The sequence below is a fragment of the Triturus cristatus genome, chromosome 6 (assembly GCF_964204655.1).
Source record: "Triturus cristatus chromosome 6, aTriCri1.1, whole genome shotgun sequence".
Lineage (NCBI taxonomy): Eukaryota > Metazoa > Chordata > Amphibia > Caudata > Salamandridae > Triturus > Triturus cristatus.
Window position 1 is genome coordinate 1,621,513,167 of NC_140589.1, and position 25,051 is coordinate 1,621,538,217.

Sequence of the window (25,051 nt, forward strand, 5' to 3'; positions counted from 1 at the left end):
CTGGTGAAATGCTTTACAGACTACCTGCTCTGAGGTCACCAGATGACATCTGACAGGTGGCATGCTGGCTCCAGTGTCTCTCAGAGCCTCCATTCTCTGCCTATTGGTGGTGACCCACTGCCTATATTTTTTTGTATTACCAGGCATGAGAGCCCATGGCACTATCTCACGATTACCCAGTGTCACTAGAGTAACCTCTGCAACCACCTCCCCACACCATCTGGGGTAATCTTCTCCCCAAGTGCTATACTCGTCAGCTCTGTGTCTACCCACCAGTGGGGGCTTTGTCCGCTTGTGACACTTGGCTTCCCCTTTGAAAATGCCCAACCTGTTGGCATTCAAAGCACTTAGAGAGTGCATTCCCTGAGGACTGTTGACAGGGAACCATTTCTTCTGCTCAGAGGGGGACTGGGAGTCCTGGCCCATGGAACTATTTCAGAGACATGTGCTCTTTAGCAATCAAAACGTACAGCCCCTGGTAATCCTTTACTTCACTACCCTTCACCCAACCATCCAGTGTCTTGCAAAAGGAATCCACACAATCCTCCCAGGACCAAATGGTCAGCTTCTGGTTGTCCATAAACTTCTGCCCATTACTTCCTGACAACGGTTTCCTTCATGGGGGGAATACCTAATTATGTCACCCTTCCCTAATGTTGGTAGGGCTTCCCTCCTCTCACTAGGGATATGCTTCCATAGGCTAGCCCCCCAATCCTCCTCAGGGATACTATGCCTCTGTAAACCTACTTCATAAGCTTCAAACCACGTGCCAGTATCCTCTCCACATCAAAGTTATGTGCCAGACCTTTAGGAATTTGGTTCTTCTGGTCTCCAGTGGGCCCTGCCGGTACGCTGCCACAAACATTGCTGGACTCTGCCTACCTGACTTTGAAGTGCAGCTCTCTGAGGATCGTTTCATGAGCCAATCGCTCTAATGCCAGTTTCTTCTGCATGGCAAGTTTCCTTTCCTGCATCCCGAGTTTGGCCATCTCGAGCCTGAACTCCCTTTCTTTCTTCCTGTCTGTCAGCTCCTTTGGGGACAGGCCTTGAGAAGACAGACTGCTTTCTGCTCTGGCAGGGAGCTCCAACTCAGGAGATAAGTCACTCCCCTCAGCAGACTGCTGCCTCCCAGGACTGGTATCCCAGTCTTCTCCTTGCCTTTCCATATCATCATCCCCTTCTGTTGCTGTAACCAGTGACTAGGGGACTCCCGCCAGGCCCTTAGTGCCTTTCGGAGCTCCACTTTCCTGGTGTTGCTCCTGGCTGGAAGTCCCCTCTCCTTACAGAATTCCATGAGATGGGCCACAGTGTAAACTTCCATGTTAGCCAGCTCAAACTCCATCCTGGCAGGTGTGGTTTCAGGGACTGCGAACAAGTCGAATGAGAGGGAATTTGGTAAAAGCAAAAAGGCCAATCAGGGAGTGTTAGACCTGTCAGCCTTAGGGTGTTCTTCCCCCCAACGTTTTGCCTCCCTCCTTCATTTTTTCTGACCTCGTATTTGTTGGCCTTAGGACTCTGAGCACTTTATCACTGCTAACCAGTGCTAAAGTGCATGTGCTTTCTCCTCTGAACATGGTAATATTGGCTTATGCCCAATTGGCATATTTAATTTACTTATAAGTCTTTAGTAAAGGGATACTATAAGAGCCCAGGGACTGTAAGTCAAATGCTACTAGTAGGCACGCAGCACTGATCGTGCCACCCACTTAAGTAGCCCTTCAAACATGTCTCAGGCTTGCCGATTCAGAGGCTGCGTGTGAAGTTTAAATTGCCGTTTTGATCTGACAAAATAAGCCTTTTGTCAGGCTCAAACCTTCCTTTTTAAAACCGATGTCACCCCTAGGGTAGGCCCTGGACAGTCCAGAGGGCAGAGTGCAATGTCTTCCTTTATTGTGGTATATTCCATTCATAAAAAGCCATCAGCCAACACGTTTCGTCCATTTAAACTTTGGACTTCTTCCGGGCAGCTAAGATGTAAATCGCCTGTGCCAATTCAAAATGTGCACCAATGGTCAAGGGGCACTTTCCAGTACAAGTGCTAGTATATGGCATCTGTGTGGGACTGTGTAAATAGCAGTCCAAGCAATGATAAACGAATCAAGGCGAATTTCCAAAAGGCGATATGTTGCTGTTGAGCATGCAGATGTTGTGTTCAAACGAAATAATCGGAATAGATATGCAAAGCACGATATGAAATGCACTTTGTAGTGGAGATTGTTTATAGAGTCGTTACTGCGACCGGACGCATCTCAATTGTAGTGCTTACGGCTTGGTGGATAATCTCCACTGCGAAGTGCATTTCATATCGTGGTTTTCATATCTATGCCCTGAAGAAGTCCAGTGCTAAAATGGACAAAACGCGTTGGCTGATGGTTTTTTATGAATGGAATATACCACAATAAAGGGAGAAATAAAAACTTATGGACACTGTTATTCACAAGGAAGTGTCATATTAGATTGTGATATTTTGACGTTTTTCAAATGATATGTTCTCATTTCTGTGGTACAGCTCCAATTGTGCTTTGTTGCTCTATACTCCCTTGGGAAGGGAGGCATACCCTGGCAGTGGGTGCATGTGGAGAATTGCACACAATTACATATTACACTATCACAAATAGAATTGGTGATTAACAGTTTGAGTGCTGTTTGTGTTTTGGTCCACTGCCCATATCTCGGGCAGAGTGCAATGTATTTAAAAAGCAGGACATGTACTTTTACATTTCACATGTCCTGGTAGTGAAAATGTCTTACATTTGTTTTTCACTACTGCAAGGCCTATACCTTCCATAGGATAACATTGAGATTACTTTATTACAATGTATAAATGTCATTTGCAAATGAGATGATATCATTGGTTTTAGTTTGGTGTCTCTGGAATCCTAATTTAAAATCCTAATTTATGGTGAAGTCGGATTTTAAATTACAATTCTGAAAGTGTCATTTTAGGAGAGTTGACATTTTCTTGCCTTAGCATTTTGGTGCATGCAGCCTGTCTCTGGTCACATGGCTGGGTGTAGTTGGCAGTTGGGCTTTGTGTATACCTCCAAGACAGCCACCCACAATGGGAACTTAGGTGTAACTGAATGGGCCATCGCTGGCAGGATGGGAGGGAGGAGCTGGGCCTAGCCACACTTACACCTGAATAGGCTGTGTCCTGTTCCCACACAAAGTACTGAATACCCCTGTAGTTAGTCTGGGGCCAGGGCAGGGAACGCAGCACATCTATGCATTTCAAAGACATACCTCTGGAACAGGTGTCATTTTAATTTTCTCCCTTTCAAAGTGTTCACTTTACAAACAGCACACCTCTTGGTCCCATTTGCTAGTAGACACTGTACCATATTTATAACTGAAAAATTCAGTACTCTTTTATTTAAATAGGAGAAATTTAAAGTGAAGAAAAATATTTCTATGAAACATTGTCTTAATGTTTTTCTCCACTTTCAACTAAACCAATTACTTCTTAATGTTGTATGAAGAATGTCCCTTCACTTTAAATTCCTCCCATTTTAACAAATGGCTTTATTTTTCTGTTATAAATATGGCACCTTGTCTTCAGGCCACTGAGAGCAAGATACTTGGCATTTGTAATTGTGACACTTGGAAATTGGATTACATTTAAATGTTGAGTTTTATGGAATACACATAAACATAAAGTTAACTCTTCACTTTTAAAAACGTCGCCTTTACACACAACAGGCATCTTGCTCCCAGTGGGTAGTAGACACGGTCCCATATTTATAAATGAAAAATATAGCCAAGTGGGAGAAATTTAGAGCAGAAAAATGTTCCATATCGTGCACTTTTTTATAGAACATTTTCTGCACTTTGAATTTCTCCCATTTAAAAACAAAATGGTTATATGTTTGTATTATACATGTAATGGTGCCACGGATGAAAAAAAAGTTATTCCTGTGCCAAAAGTACATACGACACAGGCTCTCAGTCACCCATACACATTTATCCCATTCATACTCCTACATGTTCATACATCCCCAAAGACCACAGTCTCACTTATACACATGCAGGCCCTGTCATAGTGCCCCTAGTCAAAGTATTTTGTTCATACCATTGTATCTGGTTCTATGGACATTAGGCTTAAGGTCAGTAGAGCTGGGCGTAAGGGTGTCTAGTAACAATGCATGAGTTGCTTAGCCTTCAGTAGCTCACTATGATTTTCACCGATCAAAACTAGCTCTCACTACAAAAAAGGCTGGAGACCCGTGCTCTAGAAGCTTCTCCCCACTTCAAAGGCACAACTGTGTATAAAAGGAGGACCTCAGACACCACCACTTCAATACACTTCTGGACCTGTGGATACTCTGCCAGGAATAAGGACTATTGTGCTGCTGAAGGACTGCCACTCTGCTGGACTGCTGCTCTGAAGGAATTGCTGCCCTGCTGTGCTGACCTGCCTGGGGGAGAAGAACTGGACATGCATCTCTTGAACCCAGAGTGACTCCAAGGGCTAGTTGGCTCACCTCCTGCTCTGAAGCTTCGGGGACATAACAGGCTTCCAACAACCTTGCACCTGAATTCTACCATCTGTGAGTCTACCTTATCAAGTGGTGCCACCCCAGTACTGGATCCTTGGAAGTGTGCCTGAATGTGCCCTGTCTGCCCATATGTGGATACAGCAGAACCAACGCATCTCCTCTGCTATGTAGCACGACTGAGAAAAACGGACACATCGCCTGACAGGACTTTCTTAGTGCAAGGACTTTGCATCATAGTCCGCAAAGTCAGTGTTCCAGTGCCCGGAGTAAAAAAAAAACAGCCGCATCTGTGAACAAAAAATGGGGGTGGCTATACAAAAAGAGGCACTTTCACACACACTTGAAGATTTTTTTTATGTTAGTTAGCAGTGTTCCACCCCCATGGACATTACGCTGATCCATATCCCAGACACTGGACTGCTTCACTTCCTTTTGATCCCTTTCTACCTCAACCTTCTCATTCTTTGCTGCTTTGCTCTCCCACACCTAGGATTACTCCATCTCCTCTAACCCTGTGCTGCTCCACCTCCCCCTGGCTGTTAACTTTTAGTCCACCTTTCCCTGATCCGGTGCTGCTCCCCAACCCCAATTCTGCATATCTACTTCCCTCTACCCTTCATTGGTGCACCCAGAACACTGTGATGCTCCAGCAGCTCTCCATCAGGACTTTATGCTGCGCCTACTCCTAATTCTGTGCTGCTCCTCCCCCACGCCATGGACTGCTTTTTTATCTTAATCTGTGCACCATGGAGCCTCTGCTCCATCCTTACCCCTTCACCTAGGATCATGTACTCATCTTTCACAAGGCTCCTGTGGTGCCTGGTTTTTGTGCCGTGAAAACACATTCAGCATGCTTCACTAAATTAGCAGTCATACAGAAACGCAGCTGCAGTTCAACCTTCACCATAAGTGTGAAATAAGCTTAAAATGACCAGCTGCTACTGCTTCCCATGTGCCACCTCTTCTATTTATAACATGAGCTCGCAAATATATTTTCAAAATTCAAATTGGTTGGCATTGCCAATGCTCATTTACCCTTTGCATAGAAATGAGCAGTTGATGACAGGGATACATTTTTTACCAGCATCAAACCCATCTCCTATTATCCAACTATTTTTTTTTGTTTAATATAAAATACTCAAGGTGCATCTCCCCACAGTCAGAGTGAGACTAACGAGTGTGCCCAAATTGGTAATGTTTTGTTTTATGTACAGAAACAAGATAGTCTTAAATATAACACAAGTTGGTCCATTTTTCTTCATTGTAAGATCGAAGTTAACGTCTGATGCAGAGAAGGAGTCCATCATGATGTTTGGGAGAAACCTTCGTCAGCTGCTTCTCGCTGCCCCCGTCAGAGGACGCACTATGATGGGAGTCGATCCGGGCTATAAGCATGGATGTAAACTAGCACTGATCTCTCCCACAAGTAAGCGATTTATTACCTCGTTCACATGGTTTTAAAGATGGTGATTCACCGGTTATCTTTTCTAAATACCACCATGTTGTAACGTTTCTGCTCTATTACTTCTAAGTTGATAAAATGGTATGGAAACATTATCACTGCTCCTACTGAATTTTCTCATTTAAGTTGTTTCTTTTTCAAAACCATTATTTCAACTAATTTAATCCAAAATGAAATGTATTTTCCTTCTCTGAACTCCATATTCTGTATCCCTTTTCTGATGCTTGTCTATGTCCTGGATCTTTAAAAAGTGCAAAGTTAAATCTATTTGATTTATTTTCTTTCATCCTATTTTTTCATTTTCTATTGGCAGTAAAAATACTTAGTAACTGTGTATATCTCAGTGTAGCTCATACATAACACCCCTGAGTGCTGAAACAAGCAATACTTATCAAAAATAGGTGCTTAATGTAAAATAACACAGACACGTTAGTAACACAATTACTTGCCGAATCGCCATATTGCATCCCTCTCTTCTGCAGGCACAGGCTCCCAGAGTGCACTGCTGCCAATCTTGACGCTGCTTTCATGCTGCTGAGTGCAGCACCAGGAATAGCCTGAGCGCTGATTATTTGCGCTCCCATTTAGTCTGGGAGCCTGCTCTCTCCAACTCGGCAAAGCAGCAGGGGTTGGACAGAGCTTCTGTGCGCATGACGGTTTGGCTGGCCTGAGACGGCTGGCCAGACTGTCATGCGCACTGAATAGCAGTACAAAACACTCCTCCACCAGCCCGTCATCCACCTGGACTCACCCCCAAGTGTCAGCTCTGAGAGAAAAAATAAAACAATGATAAACAATGGTGTATCATCGTTTTATTGTTCAAGTTTTTTGGCTGCTGGCAGGTGAGGCGGTGCTCCTCCGCCATAGTGAACTAGCCGGCACTGTAATTTGCTGGTATAGTGAAACATGTTTGCTTTGTAATGCGTGCACAATGGATGTGGGAGAAGTGGAGGTCCTTTATGCATGGTACATTGAAAGATTAATCTCTGTATAATGGTTATGGATGGTGAAAGGAGTGTTACTTATATAAATAGTTACCAAAACACATAACAAATGTTTGTAGTAGGCCCCATTGTGAGGAACTATTGACCTGATGCTTATATTTTGAGTGTGATGCCATGTCAGGCTAAGCTAATATGAGCCTTAATACTTTAGAAGCCATCATTGTTGTGAGGAAAATGCTCAATCTTCTATTCAAGTTTTACATATCTATTTATGCCACTATGCCACTCAGTAACCATTTTAATCTGACAAACTCTCTAATTGCATTGTGTTTTTTTTAGACCAGATACTTCATGCTGATGTTGTCTATTTACATACTGGATCTAATCTTGCCTACCGTGAAGCAGAGAAGATAAGGAGTCTTTTGATAAACTACAAGTACGCTCATTTTATTACTGTATAAATAGGATAAAAATGAATGAATTTATGATTAATGTTCTAGTTTTGCTAGAAGTAGGATGTTCTCCTATGATAAAAGAGCATAAAACATAAGCATGCTTGGACAGATAGCAGTAGAGTGTTAAATACTCACACTAAGTTGTACTGCCCGAGTGTTATTTCGCCTTGTGTGAGTCAATGGTTGAGAATCTCATCCCCCCTTTTTTCTCCCTGCCTACGGACATTTGAATAAAACAGGCCTAAATCATGCATTTTACAGCACATTTCTCACCGAAACTGCTTAACAATCCAACAGTTCTTAAGGGGGATTAGTAAAATATCCTAATACTTTCATAGTCTGCTTTCAATAATCCTCAAGGGCTCAACACGAATTATCACTTAAATATCAATTTTCAGTAATGTATCTTTTTTTATCTCCAGACATGTTTATGAAAACGCACATATTTTTGTTCAATTCCAGACAAGTTATATTAAATAAATGTTACCTTTTTCCTAAATATAAACCTGTCATTTTCATGATTAGAATACAGTTCTTGTCCCAAATGTTACCTTTTCATTTTGTATTAACCGGCATCCTCCCAATTATAGGTTGTGATTATGGCCTTTATACCCAGGGATTTTCATGAACCAGTATTATGCCATGGAGACCTAGAATTATGTGAAAATGGGAACACTATGGCAAGAGTGGGACGATTATATAAATGCCTCTAGTTTGCAATGAATAGCCACAAATATGTCATGAGTGGTCACAGTAGGTCGGGAAAATACACCATCGTGCCAGAGATAGCCAGAAATATGTCAAGAATGCCCTTGATAGGTGACCATTAGGCTACTATTGGGTCAGTGAAATAGAAAGCTGGGCTGTTAGATGATAAAATATATAAAATGTTATGCTTGACATTAATCAGTGATAAAAACAAGCATTGGCATAGCCAACGGGTTCCACCTATGGGAAATCTCTTGCATTTGTCAATGTTTACATATTGAACAGAAGTGCAAGCTTTTGTGCAGGCTCAATGGCGTGGCCAGCATTGACAGCGCCAGAGTTTTTTTTTTTGTTTGTTTCCTTTAAGCCATGTTGCACAGCAGCTTGTGGTGCTGTGCAATAGGTATAAAAACATCAAGGGTGTGGGGGTCAAGCAACACGAGCGAGAAGGGTGTGAAACATAATATTTTATTTTTATTTGCAAAGTTTTATATAGCGCTGGCTAGACCCGGAGGTATCAGAGAGCTTTACATGAGGATCAATGAGTTACAGGTTGCATAATTAAATAGACCGGTATAGACATAGGAGAGAAAAAAACATGAGAATTACACAATAATGTGAATTATTAGTGTGTAAACACGTCTTTTGGGGAGTGAAAAGGTAGAGGTGGAATGGTAAACAGGGGTAAGGAATGCAGATAGGAAACACAACAGGAGGGCGAGGAAAACAATGCCCGATGTCCGGCTGGGTAGGTGCCGGCCGAGGGGTGAACCAGAGCCAAACTCGTCTACAGCTGCATAGGACAGCTCCACCGGGCATCAGCCGAGGTTGCTCGGGCACCGCAGCAAGTACAGACAGTTATGATTTCCGCCCAGGGGGCATCGTCAAAGTTCCATCAAGAGCACCGGTCACGGTGTGGCTGGGAAACGCCAGTTCGCCTCATCTTCCAGCTCGCCCCCAGGTCAAGAGCGGAGACAGGAGAGGTGGGACAGTTCCAAAGTCCGCAGAGTTTATCTATTCCCAGCAGCAATGGTGAGTGTGGGGCATTTGAGCATGGTCCCAGTGGTAGGGGGACCCTGGGCGCTTCAGAGTGCTCCTCCCCTACATACTCTGGAGCAGTCTCCCTGCATAACTCTCTCTGAAGCTCAGCTGGGCGCTCTTACTAGCTTCTTTTGTCATTTGTATCCTAGTCCCTGTAGATTTACTCCTATGTTTGGAGTACATTTCCAGCTTTATCGGAATGTAAAGAGCATTTCCATGAATCCTTCCAAGAAACTGCACCACTTGCGGTTCCCACGAATAGCTCTTAGTCCACCGCAGGGTCCCGTTAAGGTACTCTCGGGTAGTCCAGTAGTACCCTAGTTCCTTGGTCGCAATACTCCTCTCCATATGAGGACTCTCCGTGGCAGCATCGCTGGTATGAGGTAGTTATCAGCACGGCCATCAAACAGCACAACAAGGCTCTCAGGTCACCCTTCCTGCTGACACCCAGAGGCCCCGCCAGCACTGAAGACCGTGTGAACGCAGCACAATATCAGATGTAGGCTGTTACAAATAGGGTGCACCCGGCTCTGTAAGGAGGGCCTGATGGTCATTGGTCATGCTCCATGCCGCATTTGCCTGCAGCGCTCGCATTGTCCATGGCAAAAGCACAGGCCCTGCATGCCCAGTGCTGACGGACAACATGGGAAGATGAGGAACATTACTTGCCACCATGGGCGTCTCAGTATAACCCTTTGGTATCGGTGCGTTAGCGATGGAAAGCGTTTTTTTTATTTAATATACACTCAAATGACAGGTACCTGCTACCCAAGCCATTCTTATAAATTTGGGCGTCTGAAATAGCCAGAATGGTCTCACTTGTACGAGTGCATCGTTAGTAGTTGTGTTGGTACTGCCGTTGGCAATGCTGGGAGGGGAGGTGCAAGCTGCAGTTGCCGCCTGACGAGAGCCCAGGCGCTTATTTTATTTTTTATTTGTATTTGTTTTTTGTTTTTGTTTCACAAATTAAGAACTGCATATGGCTTAGGTCTATAGGCCAAATCTCGATAATTTTATTTGTGGAGTTTTCCTTCAGGGCCTCCAATGTGACCTTTTGGAGGTTATAGTTCTTGCCTAAATTACGTTGTGGTTTTTCGTTTCATTTAATGCATTATGGAGAGTATGTGCTTTCCCATTGAATGCAATTATAATAATAAGTGCCTCAAACATACGGTATTTATTTATTTACCATTATTTTATGAAGCAGCTTATTTCAATCAATTAGTATTTAAAGAGTGATGCGGGCGTCTCAACTGAATTTAAAAAAGTGTTTTATTACTAGTCATCATTTTGTACTTTTAAGTATAAGCATTACGTGCCGAAATTGTGTCTTCTGATAAATAGAAGAGAGATGCTAAACTCAAGCATGTGCCAGGAAGAGGGAGTCAAGAGACCTGGAAATCCCCCTTCCTGCTCCAGACCAAGGAATCAACCAATACTGCTACTCTTACCCGTTGCTTCAGTGACCCGGCCCCGCAGTTAGTCACAACCTTTTCCACTCTGAAACCATGTCCATACAAGGAGGTGGTGAACAGACTGCATTGAACAATCCACTCCTTGCTGTGAGCTCGGAATGCCGGCCTGGCCTCACCTTGGCCTTCACTGGGCAGCCGTGCAGTTTCTCATAACCTCCCCTTACCCACCTAAGTATGCATTCACTGAAGCTATTGCAATATCTTCATCGAATGCACACCGTGCCCAGACACTCTTGTGTAGGGGTGCTGAGCCAAGGGCAATACCTGTATAGACCTGTGTACAGTGTAGAGCCAGACCAGGTTTGGTTACCCTGCCCAGTTACTATTACCCTTTCCAATTACTCATGAATCTCAACGATAGATTCCTTTCTCTTACTCCTTTCCCTTCTGCTGCTATCTGTCTTTTCACCACTCAACATTTCTGATCATATTTCTTGTCAACACCCCTAGTTCATCCTTTTCTTTCCTTCTCCTACCACCTTATGCCTCCCACATCTCACTGCCCTCTTGAATGCTCATTCTGTATGTAATAAAGCTACTACCATTCTTGACCTATTTTTTCGGCTTAATTTTCATTTTCTATAATTAACTGAAACATGGTTTCTCTCTTTCAGCACAAATGCAATTTTCTAACTTTTCCTTATTCATTTTTCATAGCCACTGAAAAATGCAGTGACCGTAGAATTATACGCACCTGTATATGCCCTTCTGGCTTGTCACTCTTATTTTTTGCCATTGCATTATTGACAATATTTCTATAGTCCGGTGCTCTTAGCTCCCTATTAACAACCTTCTTTCCCTTCTCAATCAACATCTAATTTTTTTTATTTCTTTCTTTTTGGTGACATAAGCAATTACTTGTGGCCTACCCCACACCTCTTTAGTTTTCATTCCTGTACTCTGATCTTACCATTGCATTCAACTTGCTATCCGTTCAGGCTCACATCTTTTGCTATTCTTCTGAACATTTATTGTTTTCATCTGGCACTGCAACCTCTGTTTCTTCCCTCCCTGTCCTTATTCAAACACTATCTTTTCTATTTCACTTTATTCCCCCTCCTCCAGACCCCTTTACCTCAGACGCTTTTCTTCATCATGATCTGCATTCTCTGAACATTGCTTCTCTTGCATCTTCCCTTCTCTCACTTTTCCCTTTCTGATCTGCCGGCAGCTTTTAAATCCTTCAGTTATAATCTCTTCTATTTCTGTCTTATCAAGCACGCTCTTGGGTTACTCTTACTTTCCTAAAGGTATAATATATACAGTGTCATGTCCAGGACATTACTGATTCTTTACATTTCTGGTATGATGTTCACTGGAGTTCTGTTCTTGGTCTTCTTCCTTTTCCCATCTACAATACTCATGCTTCTCCTCTCTGCGTCTTTACACTTTTTTGCCACTACCATGTGGACAACTCGGCGATCTTTCGCTTCCTAGGATACCTAACTTAATAATTCCATCTCTGACTGTCTAGCATCCATTCAGTATTTCATGCTATTCCTCCCTCTTTATTTTTAGCCACCCACAGCTGAAAATGTTTTCTTCATTTTCTCTTGTCTGCGTGCGTGTCCTCCACCTCCATCTGTCTCTTTCTTTCATGATTCTCCTCTATTATCATCAGCCCTTGACATATTGGTATTATTTTACCGGAACTTTGTTATAGTATGTGGATTTATATATTTATTTATTTTAAAGGTTTTATATAGCGCTGTCTAGACCCGGAAGTAGCAGAGCGCTTTACATGAGTATCAGACCATAGTTACAGGTTACATCGTTATAGAGGTTACACAGTTATTAGAGCATGGCAACTTAGTTACATGTAAGGTCAAAGCAAACAATAAGGAAATTTACATAAGGGAAAAAGCAGGCAAGGGGAGAGATTCAGGGGAGGGGGGTAGGAGCAAGGGAAGTAAACAGAGAATGAATGAGGGAAAGAGGAGGGGAGGGTGAGAGACGCAGCATGGAAACAGGAGGGGGGGGGGGTGACAGGGACACAAACAGGTAGACGAGTCAAAGCTGCGCCAAAAGTCCAGTAAGCTGTGATCCCAGGGGAAGTGGTATAATTTCCCCATCTCTGTTGTGAGAGGTTCCCTTTACGCAGTGGACTCTCTCAGAGGGGTCTCTGAGACTCCAAGGCCTACATACTGGATCCTTCCCCAAAAAGGGGAGAGGGAGTGCTTTGGCAAGGGGTGTCATACCATACCTCAACTGTGAGTGGCTCCCTTGGCGCTGTGGACTCTCTCAGCGGGTTCGCTGAGACTCCAGAGTATAAATATTGGATCTTTCCCCAATAAGGGGAGAAGGAGTGCTTAGTCAAAGGGCATAAAGGACAGGGGGCTAGGTGGTGTAGCAGGCAAGGGGAGTGCTTCAGGGGAGATGGGATAGGAATCAAAGGAAGTAGACAAAGAAAGAAAGAGTACTAAATGGGAACAAACAGCAACAGTTTGGGGAACAGACTGTTTTCTCTCTGTGGCCATTAGTTTGCCCCATCTCCAAGGTAAAAGCCTAGCACAGGCCATTCCAGAAGTTTTGCCATCCAGGACATGAAGCACACAGTTTGTAATTCTAATTATTTTTCACAAATTCACAGAAGTTTATTACGCTGCACATCAGCAATCCAGATGTTTTCATATTAAGTTCTTGGGTGCAGAGGATGATGCGATATCAACGAGAGATGTGTAGTTCCTACAGGGTGGGAAGTCGAAGGGGAATAAAGTATTCCGAACCCAGACTTTCACCTAGTGAATGTAGGTGCACAAGGGAAGGGAATCCCTTAAGGGTGGAACTGAAACCCTCACACACCCAGCAAGCTAGGTGTCATGCTTCATCATCTGGGTTTTGCTCCTCGTCGGGTCGGCGGTGCAATACCCGACGGGCACCCAAACAGGGGCTCTTTGTCGGAGATCTTTTGTTCCCTGCCGTATGGTGCATGCGTGTGAGGGCCCGGGAGTGTAGATGTAAGTGAATTTAAAAAGGTTGGTTAATCTGAAATGTAATTTTATTGGCTCAGTCAACCACCTAGTTAAAAGGGGGGTGAGTGGCGTCAAAGCTATATTTGCTCACAAAGGAGGAGTGGCTAGCTACGCTCTACTCTTCTGGTCAACATGTTTCGCGCCCAGTCAGTCAGAGGGATCTCATGGCGCTTCGTCAGGACCTATAATACTAAAGTGAAATGTGCTCAAAAACTATCTACAGTGTGGTGTGAAAAACAAGGGTGAAAACTAATATGTTAGTCAACCCTTAATAGGTGCCCCTACCTTATGTTTTGTTTTTAAAAGGGGTCACCTAAGGAAAGAAAAATTGGAAAAAGTATATAAACCAAAAGCCACCCTTGGCGTCTGTAAAACATTAAAAAAAGTTTAGTCAATCACCACTAGTCTAGTAAAGCAGTGATCCATTTAATATACTCCAGACTGAAATTATACTGGACTACTACCTGGTTATTGACCAATTAACCAATACATGATTTATCAGGACAAGGTAAAAACGGTTAAAACAAGAAGCATAGCAAGGCTCTGGTTAAAAGCACAACCATTATTTCAATTGTAGAAAAGAAATCATGGTTACGTGTAGACTCACCATTTCTTTTTATAAAAAGCTCATCATCAGGTGCATGGCGCGTCAACAGGGGGAGAAACACATTCGTTCCCTATGGTATAATGGTATTGTAGAGAGAAGAAGAAGTAGAGGCATAGGAAGATATGACATTAGCAAGGTCACAAGAGAGAGATCTCCATCTCTGGTGTCTCATGAACATATTACTTGAGCGTGTGACACCTCTCGTGTGCTATGATACTATGATCTATAACGTGGTCAACCAGGTGCAGCTAACCGAAGGCGGGGCAAAGGTGTGCATGTCCCGATTGGTTCATAAAAAAGCCTATGATCAATTATAGAACACAAAAAAAATGAAAGTGAGTACAAGCAGAAGTTTCTGACTCAGTGTGTGCCCAAATTAGTCCTTGCACTCCTTAGCGTGATGACACGGTGCAAATGTGCGTGTTGAAGGAGTCGCGCCCAAAAAGTGGAGAAGTCACACTCATGGATCCGTAATGATCCTGATAATGACCAGTACAGAGTCCTATGATGCAGAGGATGATGCTCAGAACTAACAGTGTTTAATCCAGTCAACATCCAGGGGAGATAGTTCAGAATCATGAGGCTGAGGGAGAAGATCATGAACTCGGTGAAGGCCAAATCGTGGACCGCAGGGTTCTCTGTGGAGGACACGTATGTCAGAGGGAGCAGGCATAGATTCTCCAGGACGTTCAGAATGAAGTAAATGTGGCACAATATAGCACCGCTTATCATCTGGTAGGGTATCCAGGCGCTGAAGCAGGCATAAGCATGGGCCTTGACGGTGTAGTGTGTCTGCCTCAGAGAATTAGTTGAAGAGCTAGGTGGCAGGTAATTATAGGTTTTGGGTGCAATGTGGGACATTGCCAGTCCTCCCATTCTGCATTTATGGATACATTGAGGGAGGATGGGGGTACTAGTGAAAGTAAGGCTATGCACAGGTGTCTCTTGGGTTGGTGGACATGAAGATTTGATTTGATTTGAAGATTTGTAGAGTGCGTGAATGCCCAAGGGCGTCTTGGTGCTGAAGGGGGTCGTTAACCCCTTCAGTGCCACGCCCTTTCCCCCTCCTGTGCCGGGCGTTACATTAGCGGGCGGGGTTCATGACGAGATAGTCTCGTCATGGGCACAGCGCAACCGTGCTCCATGACGAGACTATCTCGTCATGGGCACAGAAGAGGTTAAGGTATGTTGGGCCTATGTTGTGCTGTGCCTTGTATGCATGTCTGAGGGTTTGAATTGGAAAAATGTATGTATGGGGAGCCAATGGAGATCTCTAAGATGTGATGTGATGTGAGTGTGCAGTGGGAGGCTTTGGATTAGTCTTGTGGTCTTCTGGACCACCTGGAGTTGGTGAAAGCAGGTGGTTGAAGATTCCGAGTGCGTTGCTATAGTCTAGTCAGCTTCTGATAAGGTCTTGTGTGATGGTTGGCTGGTATGGAAGCAGGAGGAGCTGCCTGCGTAGGCCTCTGCTGCTATGTTTGTCGTTGAGGATGATTCTCAGGTTTCTTGCGTGGTTGGTTGGTGTGGGTCTGAGCTCTGAATGCCATCAGGTGGAGTCCCCGGGTGTGGGGGGGTTTCCTGTTCATGAAGATCAACACTTCCAACTTGGAGTTGAGTTTCAGGCATTTAGCTTTCATCCAATGTGCTACGTTGATCATGAAGTCACCAAAGTTGGTTCTGGGGGTGCTGGACTTGTCGGACATTGATAGGATGAGTTTGGTGTCATTGGCCTAGAAAATGATGGCATTGCCATGTGCTCTAATTACGTCAGTGAGCAGAATCATGTAAATGTTGAACAGGTTTGGGCTGTAAACCCTGGGGAACTCTGCAGATCAGGTTCTTGGATTCCGATGTGTAGAGTGGTAGTCTTATAATCTATGTTCTTTCTTTAAGGAAGAAGCAGCATATCCAGTTGAGGGCCAGTCCTTGGATGCCTTTGTCGTGCAGTCTACTGATGAGGGTGTAGTGTGATACTGTATCGAAAGCAGAGGAGGGTTCGAGAAAAATTAGGGCTGTAGTTTCTCCACAGTACAATATAGTGCAGATTTCATCCATGGGTACGATGAGTGCTGTTTTCATGCTTTGGTTGCTTCAAAAAACAGATTGGATGCGGTCGAGTAGGTTGTGGAGTTCGAGATGGGTGGTGAGTTAATTTTTTTGTCTATCACTTTGGCTGGGTATGGGAGCAGGGAGATAGGTGGGACTTTGCTCAGCCCGCTGGGGTCGGCCGATAGTTTTTTGGGGAGGGTGTTGACTGCTGCATGTTTCCAATCTTTGGGGAAGGTGGCTGATTTGATGGAGGAGTTAATGATGTGGGTGAGGATTTTGCTGATCTGTGATCCTCCCATGTTGTAGCTGTGATTCAAGCAAAGGTCTGTTGAGGACCTAGAGTGGACTGTTTTCACGATAGCTGCGGTATCATCCTCAGTGAGTGTTTTCCAGCTGGCTAGGTGATTGTCATGGTCGGTGGTTAGGTTGGCGATGAGATTCTTAGGGTTGGGTTGTTGTTCGAAGGTGCTGTAGATCTTTTTTATTTTGCTGCGAAAGAAGTTGGATGGGTTGTTGTGAGAAAGTGCCATCTTTCTTGCATGGAATGCCCCAACTTTTTGCTGAATTGCTGAATGTACTTTGACTGAGTGCGCCCTGGACTCCTGCCAATCAGGTGCCCAGGGCCTATGTCCTTCCCTAAAACACACAAAACCCAAATTGGCAAACCCTGGCCACATGTCAGCCCCTGGTAAATGGTACCCTAGGTACCCAGGGCCTTGTGACCAGGGAAGGCCTCTAAGGGCTGCAGCACTCATTGTGCCACCCTTAGAGGCCCTGTACCCTTACACACACACACTGTCTTTGCAGGCTGGGTGTCTGGGTGCAAGACAAAACAAAGAGTCGACATGGCACACATCCCTGTGTGCCATGCCCATCACCGACACTGCCATTGCATATATCAGCCACCCCTCTAGCTGGATGCCTTATGCCAATGGTGTGGGCACAGGAGCAGGAGCCCTGTGCCCCTACAGTACCCAGGTCCATTCCTGGGCACTGTAAGTGCAGTACTGCCATTTAAGAGTACATGGTGCTGAGATCTTGTCAAACACGAACTCCACAGTACCATAATGGCAACACTGAAGACTGAGAAGTTTGGTATCAAACTTCTCAGCACATTAAACCCACACTGATGCCAGTGTGGGATTTAATGTACCAAGCAACCCAGAGGGCATCTTAGAGATGCCTCCTTAAACCTAACCTACAATCCACGTCTGCTCTGAGGCTGCCTAGGCTGCCACACAGCAGACATGTTGCTGGACCCCGGGTGGGAGAGCCCCTGTTCTCCCTCGAACCTGCTCCTGCTCCAACCCGGCATCTCTTGTGGCCAGCAACCTCACAAACCCCGGAGGACCTGGCTACCTTTTAACTCTAAGCCCCTGGGACTCCCATGAGTAGAGGCTCTACTCAAAACCTGCCTCTAATCCCTGGCAGCAGCCCGGAACCGCGAACCCAGCACACACTGCACCAGCCAAGCCAGGCCAGTGCAGGAGTGAATAAAGACCACGAGGACGACATAACGGCGACTGTGACTCCGAGTCCGGCACCCAAGGATCTCCCTCGACCCTCCTGAAGAAGCCTGCAGCCTCAGAACAAGGTGCCCCCCCTACCGCGATCCACAGAGGGTAATATTTCCCGACACCAAAAGGCAGCCCTGCACGTGGCACCCCGCGGCCCCCTGTGCCCAATCCCGGGGTACCTACCTATCCTCCAACTACCCAACTTACCTCTCGAAGTGGTGGTGGCTCCTGAAGAATCCTCGTCCCCGAGCTTGCAGTCTTTTTCTAAACCGGAGATTTCCCATTGAAATCAATTGAGCGCCAGAAGGCTCAAAAGCACCCTGCACCCAGCCGCCCGAGTGGCCCTGGCAGTGCAACCTCTACACCTACCTACTTCCCCACTTGCCCTGAGTAAGTGACCAGGAGCCCAGCTCCCACAGCCGCGTGGCTTGCTAGTCAGCAGCCACCAACCAAGGCCCCCCTATCTCTCATAGGATAACATTGGGCCTAACTCTCTCTGCACCCGGCCGCCCTAGAGTCGCTGAGGGTGAACCAACTGTACCTACTTGACCCTGGGGGACCCCTGAGTCTATGCCCAGAACCTCAATTCTGCCAGTCGAGTACTTACCTTTAAACCGATAACTCTATTTTCTTCATAGGGTAACATTGACTGGCTTTTTCCTGAAATTTCTTCTAAGTGTGGACTTTTCAAATCTTAAAATATTCACCAAAAATCAGCCGAGTAACGAAAATGAAAATACTCACCTGCTCTTAGGTGAGCTCCCAGTGCTGGATCTTGGTGCCCAGCACTGACTCTGAAAAATACTTACAACTGTACTTACCAGTAACCCAATTTTCTCCCATAGGAAATCATTGACTGTTTTTCTGTGAAATTTCTTCTAAGTGTCAATTTCTGCAATCTTTAAATATTCTTTAAAAATCGTATAATATCTGAAAACGTAATTACTTACCTGTTTTGGATAAAGGTCCCAGTACTGAGTCTAGGTACCCAGTACTGGATTACAAAAGTAACGAGAACATACTGTACCTGCAACTTGAATTTTCTTCCATAGGGAATCATTGACTGTTTTGTCTGAAATATTTTCCAAGTGTCAACTTTTAAAATAGCTAAATATTGTTTAAAAATCATCACAGTAATTAAGTCGACGTTCATCACTTGATCCTAAGTACTGACCCAGGACTGAATCTAGGATCCAGTCCTGGAATTCCAAAAGTAATCTGTTGCAAATAACTTGAAATTTCCATTGAGCTCAATGCATATTGTGTTTAAAATAGTGTTGCCTATTGCAACCACTTGTAACGGTTTACAAAAGTCAATTGCATATTGCAAAAGTATTTATATAAAGCATCTCATTCTGAGAAAGTATATTTTAATGCCTAGTGTTGGTTCTAAAATAAAACAAGCATATATTTTTTATATATAAACCATTGGCCTAGAGTTCAGTTATTGAGTGTGTGAGACCATTTGCTGACTGAGTGTGTACAACAAATGCTTTACACTGTCCTCTGATACTGCCTTACTGCTCGACCAAGCTACCACTTTAGAGAGTAAGGTTATATCTAACTTTAGCCTCTGCCAAACCCTTGGGGACTGTGGACTCTGTACACCCTGTACCTATTAAGGAACAGTATATACAGAGCCACTTTCACACAGTTGTTGCAGAGTTCCTGAGATGGTGTGACGGAGTTGGCTGTGGCATCTATGGTGGTGAACTCCTTAACGATAGAGAAGATCTCAATGCCTCAATATGTTCAGTTAAGGCTCTTCTTTTGGTATCTCTTATTAGATGGTGGTAGTATCAGAGTACAGCCTTGTACGTAGTTCAGATGTCGGTGTCAGGGCTGGCTCTCTCTTCAGTTGTGTAAGTGGTGTTTGGATTCCCAACCACCACTGGTGCCTGGTTGGTGGTTCTGCCTTGCGTTTGAAGCCTGATAGGTGAGAGTGAGTCTGCACAAGTCTTGAGCCAATGGTTGAAGTTGGTGATATCCTTGTCTAAGTTGTTCCAGATGTTTGGTTGGTTCATTTCAAGGATGATGCATCAGTTAGCGCCTGTTATTTTGTTCCAGTTTTAGTTGGGAAGGTTGATACTGGTGGGTACTTTGGCTTGCAGTGTGGTAATTTGGAATTATATAATGGAGTTGTCGGTCATGTGAGCTGGTGGGGAAGACTGAATGCAGCGTATGTCCCGCGATGTGTGTTGTCTTTTTTTCAGGCTGTTGAGGAGGTCTGTGGAGCAGGGATCAGTGGGGTCTTCCAAGTGGAAATTGAGGTCCCCGAGGAGTATGAAGTTCTTTGAGTTGATGGTGAGGGAAGAAATGAAGTCTGCAGTGAAGTTGCTGAACTTGATTTGTGAGCCAGGTTGTCTGTATGCTAGGGTTCCTTTCAGGTATAGCTGTCGTTTCTATGTAGACTGAAGTGCATGCATTCCATGAAGGGGATGTCTGAGTCTGTGGTTTCGGCTCATTTGATGGTGTCTTTGTAGATAATTGCGAGCCCTCCTACTGGATTGTGGACACATCTTGGTGTGCAATTTTGGATCCTGCCGCAATTGCCATGGTAATGTCGGGAGTCGATGTTGAGTTCAACCAGGTTTCTGTCAGGAAGAGGAGGTCTGGTGTGCTGTTGCTGAGGGGATCCCATATTTTGTATGGCACGTTTGCTGAGCGAGCGGGTGTTGAGGAGTATGCATTCAACATTTGCTGGGATTCTGGTGCGGCGTGTTATGTGGTGATAGTCTGAGTGGGTGGTGCAGGTGTAGGAGTATGGGGGATGGGTGTAGATCACTGGCAAAAACTGAAGTGGGAGTAGAAGCAGGTGAAAGGTCCTATCATGCTGTGTGGTGTGGTGCGGCAGCAGCGGGTGGATTGGCATCCTGAGACGAACGAATGAAGGGTAGCATCTGTGTAGCGGTGGGGGCTGATCTGACCAGAGGTTTTGGCACTGGGCGCAGTCGAGATACAGATGGGCACATTCTAGCTTGCCTTTGGTGTGCCAGCAGCCGTCATTAAATAGGGGGTGCGAGGGGGGGTGGAGTGCAGAGGGGCAGTGCTTGGGGCTAGAATGAGTTGTAGGACAACACGGGAAGAAGCAAGAAAACAGGAATCTGGTAAGCAGCGAGGCGAGGCAGGTTGGGGAAAAAGCATGGGGGTGGGGGAGATAAGGTAGCCTGAAGGGGCAAGCCGGGCAAGAGAATAGGAAAGAACCGGCACCAAAAGAAGAAAGGAACACGAGGGGGAAAGGCCCAAAGAGAGACACAAGAGTGGAGGGGTGGGCGAGTAGAGGGAAAGAGCTGAAGGCTGAAAGGCACTTGAGTGGTGAGAAGAGAGGCAACTAGTACGAAAAAGAGAGCACAAAGAGTTTAAAAAACGAGTGAGAGGCACTAAAGTATGAAACAAAATTAGAAGAAGAGAGCATGAACAAAGCATGAGAAAGAGGGCTAAAGGCCCAAAGATTGGCAAGAAAGAGAGGGACGAAGATACAAAAAGAGTGACGAAGAGAGAAAGAGACCCTGAAGAGACTGAGTACGGAAAGTCGAGAACAGCAAAAGAGAGAGAGTGATAGCAGAACAAGTGAGAGAGAGAGAGAGAAGACTGTAGAAGGAGCGAGACAGAGGCCTCGAGGCTCAAAGCCGGGTTTGAAATGGCCTAGGCTGGTCAGAGGACCAGTCCCAGATAAGTGGTAGGGGAGCTGGGCCTAGGCACTGTTTTCCCCCCCAATCACATCTCCTCCACTGTTTCAACTTTTAAATTCCAACTTGTAATTTCCAACAGTATAATCTTCGTGGAATTCATCCTTTCCTGCTACTTTATCGTGCATCTGCTTGATTACTGCTTCTTCGTTCTCCCTGCCGAATCTTTCGACCCTCTTTGCTCTATTTTCAGTTCCTTAATTAGACATATTTTTGCCTTCATTTGCCAATTTCTCATTCTTTCTCCTTGCTCATTTGGCTTTCATTTTACTCTTGTATACTGTTTTGACTCCTCTGCATTCATGTTAGCTCTCCTTTTTAACTTTCACTTTTTGTTACTCTGTACATTTTCACTCCTAAGCTGTCTCAAAGCAGTGTTTATTTAAGCCATTGACTGCTCGATGGTCCTTTTTTTGTCTCGTTTTCTCCATTCAGTAAAATCTGTCCATAGATTGGGAATATTAGAGTCAGGACCAATAATATGGTTACATTTCTTTCATTGTTACGCCTTTACGCCTAATCCACATGCTTTCTCGCAATCGCCACCCACCCACACAATTATTGTAACCTTCACACCATTAAGATCCTTTTGAGCTAAAGAAAACCGACAATCATGAGAACAATCCCAGGGTTGGAAGGGGTTATGGCTTCCCTCATGCATAGTACCATGTGCACTTTGTCATCGCGCGCATTGCTCTATTTTAAAATTATATACTACTCTATGGGAATAGAGTTTTTAAATTGGCTGCTACGCTGCTCTGCCGCGGGGGGAGACAGTCAGGCTTACCTGCACATTAAAACGGTTCTATCACCCGCATTTGGCGGGACTTAGTTAGCGGGGGCTCCGGTTCAGCGGCGCTTGATCGCCATCTTTGAGTGGGTGAGTGAGGCTTGGGACACTGTAGGCGCCATATTGGGTGGGTCGGTCACATACGAGGCGATACTCACGCGGCGTAATACTATAAAGTGAATGGAGCTGCGGGCGCGCAGCGTTTGCGCGCAGCGGGCGCGGCGTGGGCGCGCCGGAGGTGCGCCAGAGGTAAGCCCGTTTGCGCCCGTTCGCGTCCCGGTTGCTCCCGGCTCCATAGACCCATTGAGGACACACTTAGTATACTCTCGAGAGGAACTATGTGCTCTGAATTTTCATTCAGCCTCATATAAAGAATCCACTGTGCGGCCATTGTCCTCGTCCTCCATCTCTTGTGGCCTTCTTAACGTCCGCTCCCTTGTAAAGCACTATGACGAAATCTCTCTGTTAGTTGAGTCAGTTAAATTGGATATTCTATTCCTGACAGAGACTTGGACCACATTAGATAGTGGAGCGGAGTTGGCCTGGGCATGTCCCCCAGGATATTTCATTAGACACATTCCTCGAACCACGGGAAGAGGTGGCGGAGTGGGGTTTATTTGTAAAGATACACTTGCCCTCTCACAGTTTACAGTTAAACAGGTGGTAGGCTTTGAACTCATGGGATTCTCCTTAATGGCTCAGGGTGGTATAGTTTTGTCAGGTCTTCTGTGTTACAGACCTCCCTCTGGAATAGCCCCCTCTTTTCAGCAATTTATTGACCTTGTTTATCATTTATCCAACTCGCACTCTAACTTTATAGTGCTGGGCGATTTTAATTTAAGACCATCAGGCCCACAAGATCTAGCCTTCAGAGAAATATGCCAAGCATGTAACAACATACAGCTGGAACAGCTTGTGCAATGTTCCACACATGTGAAGGGGAACATTTTGGACCTGGTCTTTGCTGACAAAAAGCTGGTTGCTATCAAGGAGGTTCTGGACCAATGCTGGACTGATCATGCTTTGGTTCTCATGTCTATTTATGTGGCTGGAGGGCAGCGTAGTGACGGCTCGGCTGGGCATAAATTTAGCAGACAGTGGTCCCGTTTATTAAGGGGGCCTTGTTTACCTTCTTTGTTGCCAACAACCTTTGAGGTGCAGGAAACTGTGGATAAAAGCTACGCTACCCTTAGTAATCAGATTGTAACATCACTGGATGAATTGATCCCTCTAAAAAGGGTGAAGAACAAGCCTCGGAGAACTAACGCTTGGTTCACTAGTGATCTTAGCCAAGAGAAACTCCGCTGTAAACAGGCGGAGCGTGCTTGGAGGAGAGGGTACGCGGATTCAAATCGCGCAGAATACAGACAGGCTCTGCGGGAATATAAAGACCACCTAAAGATGGCTAAGGCGAAGTTCCTGGAAGATTCTTTAGCCAAAGCCACCAACAAATCACAGACCCTTTTTAAGTTGGTCAACAACTTGGCAAATCCGGCCTGTGCAGTTCCAGTCACCACAGCATCTCAGGAGCTGTGTAATTCCTTGGCCTCTGCTTTTGAGGAAAAAATCAGGCTTATCTTGAGTAGCCTCTCGACTTCGAGCCATTTGGTCCCGATAGAGTCCTCCCCACGGAAACCTCCTCACTCTCTGGGTGTGGAGGAGGTCAAGGGGGAACAGCAGCTATTATCTTGCTTTCCCATCCCTTCCTTGGAGGAATTCTGTACGGTGGCTAATGGTGTGTCGTCGGGTTCCCCACTGGATCCCTTGCCACATAGGATTTGGAAGGTCTTCCAGACAGAACTGCTACCTCCGCTGCATACCATCTGCTGCCAGTCTTTGACTTCAGCTTCGGTTCCTGATAGCTGGAAGCTTGCAATCGTGACACCGTTGCTAAAAAAGGCCTCTTTGGATCCGCTTTGTCCTGCCAGCTATAGGCCTATCTCGCTGCTCCCATTCCCTATAAAAATTCTAGAGAAGTTGGTTACAAGAACTTTATCTAACTTTCTGGAATCTAACGCTTGTCTGGACGCTGTCCAGTTTGGATTCAGGCCGGCGCATGGGACTGAGACCGCCCTGATCACCGTGCTGGACGATCTGCGAACGTGTGTCGATACGGGTAAGGCAGCATTTCTAGTGCTGCTGGACATGTCGGCCGCGTTCGACACGGTGGATCACGCAGTCCTGCTGGATCGTCTCCAGAGGGCGGGCGTGGGTGGTCTGGCGCTGGGTTGGCTTGAATCTTACCTGGAAAATAGGCAACAAGCAGTTGCATTACCACCTTTCCGGTCAGACACACGTCAGGTGAAGCAGGGTGTGCCACAGGGGTCGGCGATTAGCCCGATCCTCTTCAACCTATACCTCCGACCCTTAATTAGTCTGATAAAATCTTTCGGCATCTCGGTCATCAATTATGCCGACGATACACAACTGATTTTTTCCTTTGAGGGTAAGGAGGCGGTTTCGAGGGAAACTTTCCATCAGTGCATGTCGGAAACAGCAGAGTGGCTTAGCCTCAACTCACTCCAATTTAATGGGGCAAAGACCGAAGTGCTCCACTGCTCATTGGATCAGCCCTCTCGCACGTTGCCAGAAGGTTTTTGGCCGGCATCCATTTTGGGTACGGTGACAGCGGCGGAGTCGGCCCGTAATCTGGGGATACTGTTTGAGCCTGGTCTGCAACTGGATGCCTCGGTGAATAAGACTATAGCTACATGCATGGGCCTGCTTCGAGCACTACGTAAAATCCTGCCGTTGCTCCCCCCAGAGGCCCGGGCAGAAGTGGTGCGCAGTACTATACTCAGCAGGTTAGACTACTGCAATGCACTACTTCTGGGGGCACCTAAGTC

The 25,051-nt window shown here is 45.5% G+C and overlaps 1 protein-coding gene across 1 annotated transcript in view; it reads left to right on the forward strand.

Annotated features, from left to right (window-relative positions):
* The window catches only part of SRBD1 (S1 RNA binding domain 1), a 721,551-nt gene that overhangs the window by 303,537 nt on the left and 392,963 nt on the right, over positions 1 to 25,051 (forward strand). The window contains exons 13-14 of the mRNA XM_085612769.1: positions 5,765 to 5,922; positions 7,242 to 7,338. Of these exons, the coding sequence (XP_085468895.1) occupies positions 5,765 to 5,922; positions 7,242 to 7,338 (255 nt within the window). The remainder of the gene's footprint in view (positions 1 to 5,764; positions 5,923 to 7,241; positions 7,339 to 25,051) is intronic.